Here is a 4,349-nt window from a genome sequence, read left to right on the forward strand (position 1 = left end):
TTTAAGTCCCATGTCAAAAGTCTTACAACCAGGCATCCCCGAGTGTTTCTTTTCGTGAGCCTCCGTGTAAACATCGGATAGAACAAGTCCTGATAGCGCTTTGCCTCTCCTCTACCCCCGTGCCTTTAATTTCCTTGATTCTTCACCCCAAAGTCTCATCATTTCCCATTCCGTCTCCCTCCCATTCCGGGCTGTCGGATGCAGGGACCTCCTCATTTGAGCTGCAGGTTTTTTACGTGGGCGAATCACAAAGTGTTGGAATCTATTGCCTTTGTCTGACAAGTCATCCATCTCTATGCAAGGGGATGTGCGGGATGGAGGTAGGCTAGGAGGAGAGGAGGGGGTGTGAGTGGGGGTGGCGGTTGGTGGGGGCGGTGGGGGGGATTGATGGTGGGGTGCGATCTGTGGGACTGCGGCTTTTAGAAACAGACACAAGAGGAGAGGGGCTTCATTCTCAGTCCAAAGCTTCGCTCAGGCACAGCCCCGTTTCGGAGGTTGAGGGTGGACGCGCTGCTCTGTCTCCGCCATGTCCATGTTGTTGTTGTCATCTCCGCCCCTTATCTGACTGAAGCGCAGAGCCCCGCCAGTCCAGCACGCTGTCAGAGGAGAGAGGGGGAATTTCTCCTTTTTTTTTCTCCTTTCCTTCTTCTTCTTCTGAGTGGAGGCTCAGAGCTATATACCGGCTTGTTTGGTTTTTCCTCACGATGTCCTCCAAACACGCAGAGTGACACGAGTTTTTAAGCCAAATGTTGCTGCAGCCGGCGCGCTCTGCACACGCGTGGGTCATGCGCTGCACCTGACAGACTTTCTTCCATACTTTTTTTTTTTTTTTTTTTTTTGTTTGTTTGTTTGTAAAAGGAGAACTTAACAAGAAGAAGAAGAAGTTGAAGAGCACCCGCGGACTCCTTCCAACACGGACTGTTAACACCAAAACAAATTTATATTTCTTTTTTTATTCGTTTAAAGCTGCACCACAAAGGCGAAACGGCGACCTCAGTCGATTACCTTTCTTTCCTTTGCTATCCCATGGATATTCACTGCAAAGCAGACCCCTTCTCGGCGATGCACCGTGAGTATGCTGAATTAGTTTATAGAGCGAAACATCTCTGTGATGTGGCTTTCATTCCGACTCAGATTAGATTATCTGCGGCATTTAGCCGATTTACATCAATTGAAAAAAGGTGCCCATTTATATTAAACCGATTATGGCTCCAAATATATTAGTAAACTTATTTTAGAGTTTAGAAGCGCACAAGTAAAATAAATAAATAAATAAATAAAACACAAACAAAACAAACAAACAAACAAAACAATAGATTCTGCAAATTGCGTTTTTATTTTCTCTTAAAAAAAAAATATATAGGCTTAAACGGTACATATATATATATTTTTTTTTTTAATTTTTTTTTTTTTAATTTTGCATCATCAAACCGAGATTGAACAACTGAAATACATCAATCAGGTGGTAATCTTAAAACTGTAATAATTCCACAGAATTTTCGAGATTTGCCGAAATGTGGGGGTTTTGTTTCTATTTTATTTTATCAAGAGTTTTTTTTATTATCCTAAAATTAGCTAGATTGTAAAGCTTCCTCGGTGAAGTGACGAATTATGAACACCTCGATTTAAATACAGAGCTTTTTTATTACCTGGGGCAATATCAGCCTCATTGTGAGCAAACGAGATCTCGCTGTGTGTAAATGCACGAAAACGTGTCCCATTATTCACCATTTGTCTCATTTTAAAATGTCAGTGAGCTCAAAGTAAAACTGAGCTGTCCCCTATATTATTATTTTTTTTTTCATTCTTTTCTTCTTCTTGTTTTTTTTTTTTTTTTTTTTTTTTACCCTTTTTTATTTGGGTAAAAGAAGACCCGGACTGGGACTAAATTATTAATCTGTTCTCATTCGCACAATCCGCGTTGGTAATATGAGTTATCAAAGCTTATTTTAATTATTTACAATAATTGTAGCGAGGAAAATTAAACAGGTTGGAAATGTGATACGTGCGACATGTGTTAAGCTGCAGAGGGAGAGAAGCTCATGGAAAATATTGCCTAATTTGCAAGAAGATATGTTTTTATTTTATTAATATGTGTATAATAAACATTGAAATGTCCAATTATTAGGGCAAGAGTTCCATGAATTTCATTATAATAATTATTATTAGTAGTAGTAGTATTAGCAGTAGTATTAAATTGGTGATTAATTATTGTCAAAAAAAAAAGTGCGTTCTTTGAGTTTTTAGCATTAATAGAAACCTTTCACTTTTGAAACGGCCCCTGGATTCACAGCAGTGTGTGTCCTGTCTGCAGGTATGTAATGTTATGTCCCCCCTCGCGTTGCTGTTGTATCCCACGCAGGGCACGGCGGTGTGAACCAGCTCGGCGGGGTGTTTGTGAACGGCAGACCCCTCCCGGACGTGGTGCGGCAGCGGATAGTGGAGCTGGCCCACCAGGGCGTCCGGCCCTGCGACATCTCCCGACAGCTACGGGTCAGTCACGGCTGTGTCAGCAAAATCCTCGGCAGGTAAAAGAGAGGGGGGCCCATCATCGAGTGTGTGTACGTGAGTGAGTGCGTGCGTGCGTCTGTGTGTGTGTGTGTGTGTGTGTGTGTGTGTGTGAATGCGCGCGCGTGAGTGTGTCCAGCATCTTATTATAGTATTTAAATGCACATTCCCGCCCTGTCTCAGCTTCAGCCATCGCTGACGGAGGCAGATCTTTTCTTTCCTGCCTTTTTTTTTATTTTATTTTTTGTTGTTTTTCTCCAAATATTTGGCGGATTTTGCCACCTCGCATGAGAAAAACATAATGTCAAAAAAAAAAAAAATTAGCTGGAGACTTTCTTAAAAGTGAAGAGTAAACTTTAATAATTACGAAAAAAAATTAGAATGTGTTAGAAATGAAATCGTATCACATAGCCTACATTTTATTCAGACATTTTTTTTACAGTTAATACTAGCAGGAAAACAACGCCTGCAAACATCTAAATCAGCTTCTTCTTAAGGGCACCAATAATTTTTTGACATATATTTTTTTCAGCTATCAGAAGGCATTTCAGAGGTATTTCATTCCACACACACTGAATGTTTGTCACCAACATTTACCAATAGGTCACGGTGGCATTTGGTGCATGCTGCTGATAGTGGTGAAAATTAGAAATTTAAAAGTGTGCTCTTAAAGCATTTGTTCTGTTCTGTCTACCCCGCTCATATTTTATTTTTAATTACACTCCTTTTTTGCTCGCCTTCCAGCTGACACTCAATTAGCCCCAAAACGCTCCCAGGCCAATTAATAGATCCTATTTGTGGGTAATTGTTTGCAGTAAATGTGCATAACTGCAGAACTCGATGGAATAAGCGTTGATAACATGTTAAAAAGCCACCTTTCTTATTGAGCATAACATTTGAAGTTGAACGGAGGCGGGGATCCATTCAGGAAGGCTCACTCTGTCCCCATGCAGGTACTACGAGACCGGCAGTATTAAACCGGGAGTCATCGGGGGGTCCAAACCAAAGGTCGCAACGCCGAAAGTGGTGGATAAAATCGCGGAGTACAAGCGCCAGAATCCCACAATGTTTGCGTGGGAGATCAGAGACCGACTCCTGGCGGAGGGGGTCTGCGACAACGACACAGTACCCAGTGTTTCATCCATCAACAGGTAGGCGAAAAATTGTTGTTTCTTTTTAATTCATTAGAGGATTCGGTCGGTGACACAATTTACCCCAAAAGTGCGTGAATTCATCGTCAGTCAAATTTATGGTTTCTAATTTAGTGGGCACGTTTTAAAAGAAACAACGGACTTAAAAAACAACAACAACAACAACAACAACAACAAACAAACAAACAAAAAAAGAAGAAGAAAGACTATTAAAGACATATACTCTGGCTGCACATATCTGGATGCCGAGCCCTGTTCGAGGGTGGTCTCACATGTGCAATTCAATCCCTCCAATGCGCCGGCCCTCCACAACACGGAGGCAGCGTGGGGCCGCGAAGGATCACATCTGTCTCGATAAAAACCGATCGATACCTGCGTAACCAGATCCAGAGGCGGAGGGAAATACCCGACTCAGGCGTTCAATACACGGACCACACTGTCACGGAGGCGGCTGCAGCATCCTCACTGCCAGTCAGTATCCACGTCGTCCAACATAATATATGTAAACTATGAAATTCACATTATTATTATTATTATTATTATTATTATTATTATTATTGAAAAATAGGAATACGAAAATAATTTCACAAATAAAAATGATTAAATTATTAAATACCTATTTAGATACCTATTTTTCCCTCGTTGCGGGACAGTTTTTTGGGGAATAAAACACAATATTTTTAGATGTAA

The 4,349-nt window shown here is 41.2% G+C and overlaps 1 protein-coding gene across 20 annotated transcripts in view; it reads left to right on the forward strand.

Annotated features, from left to right (window-relative positions):
- The first annotated feature begins 391 nt into the window (after positions 1–391).
- Positions 392–4,349, forward strand: part of pax2a (paired box 2a) — a 40,729-nt gene continuing 36,771 nt past the window's right edge. For 2 of the 20 annotated variants that reach the window (XM_015016615.1, XM_015016622.1), the window contains exons 1-3: positions 394–1,069; positions 2,351–2,528; positions 3,462–3,659. In XM_015016615.1, coding sequence (XP_014872101.1) covers positions 1,027–1,069; positions 2,351–2,528; positions 3,462–3,659 — 419 coding nt within the window. In that variant the 5' untranslated portion in view covers positions 394–1,026. Of the gene's footprint in view, positions 1,070–2,350; positions 2,529–3,040; positions 3,062–3,461; positions 3,660–4,349 lie in introns of all 20 variants that reach the window. The other 18 variants (XM_015016616.1, XM_015016634.1, XM_015016627.1 and 15 more) reach the window with 15 other exon arrangements.

The sequence above is a fragment of the Poecilia latipinna genome, unplaced genomic scaffold (genome assembly GCF_001443285.1).
Source record: "Poecilia latipinna isolate Pla-1442-1.1 unplaced genomic scaffold, P_latipinna-1.0 Scaffold2041, whole genome shotgun sequence".
NCBI classification, from domain to species: domain Eukaryota; kingdom Metazoa; phylum Chordata; class Actinopteri; order Cyprinodontiformes; family Poeciliidae; genus Poecilia; species Poecilia latipinna.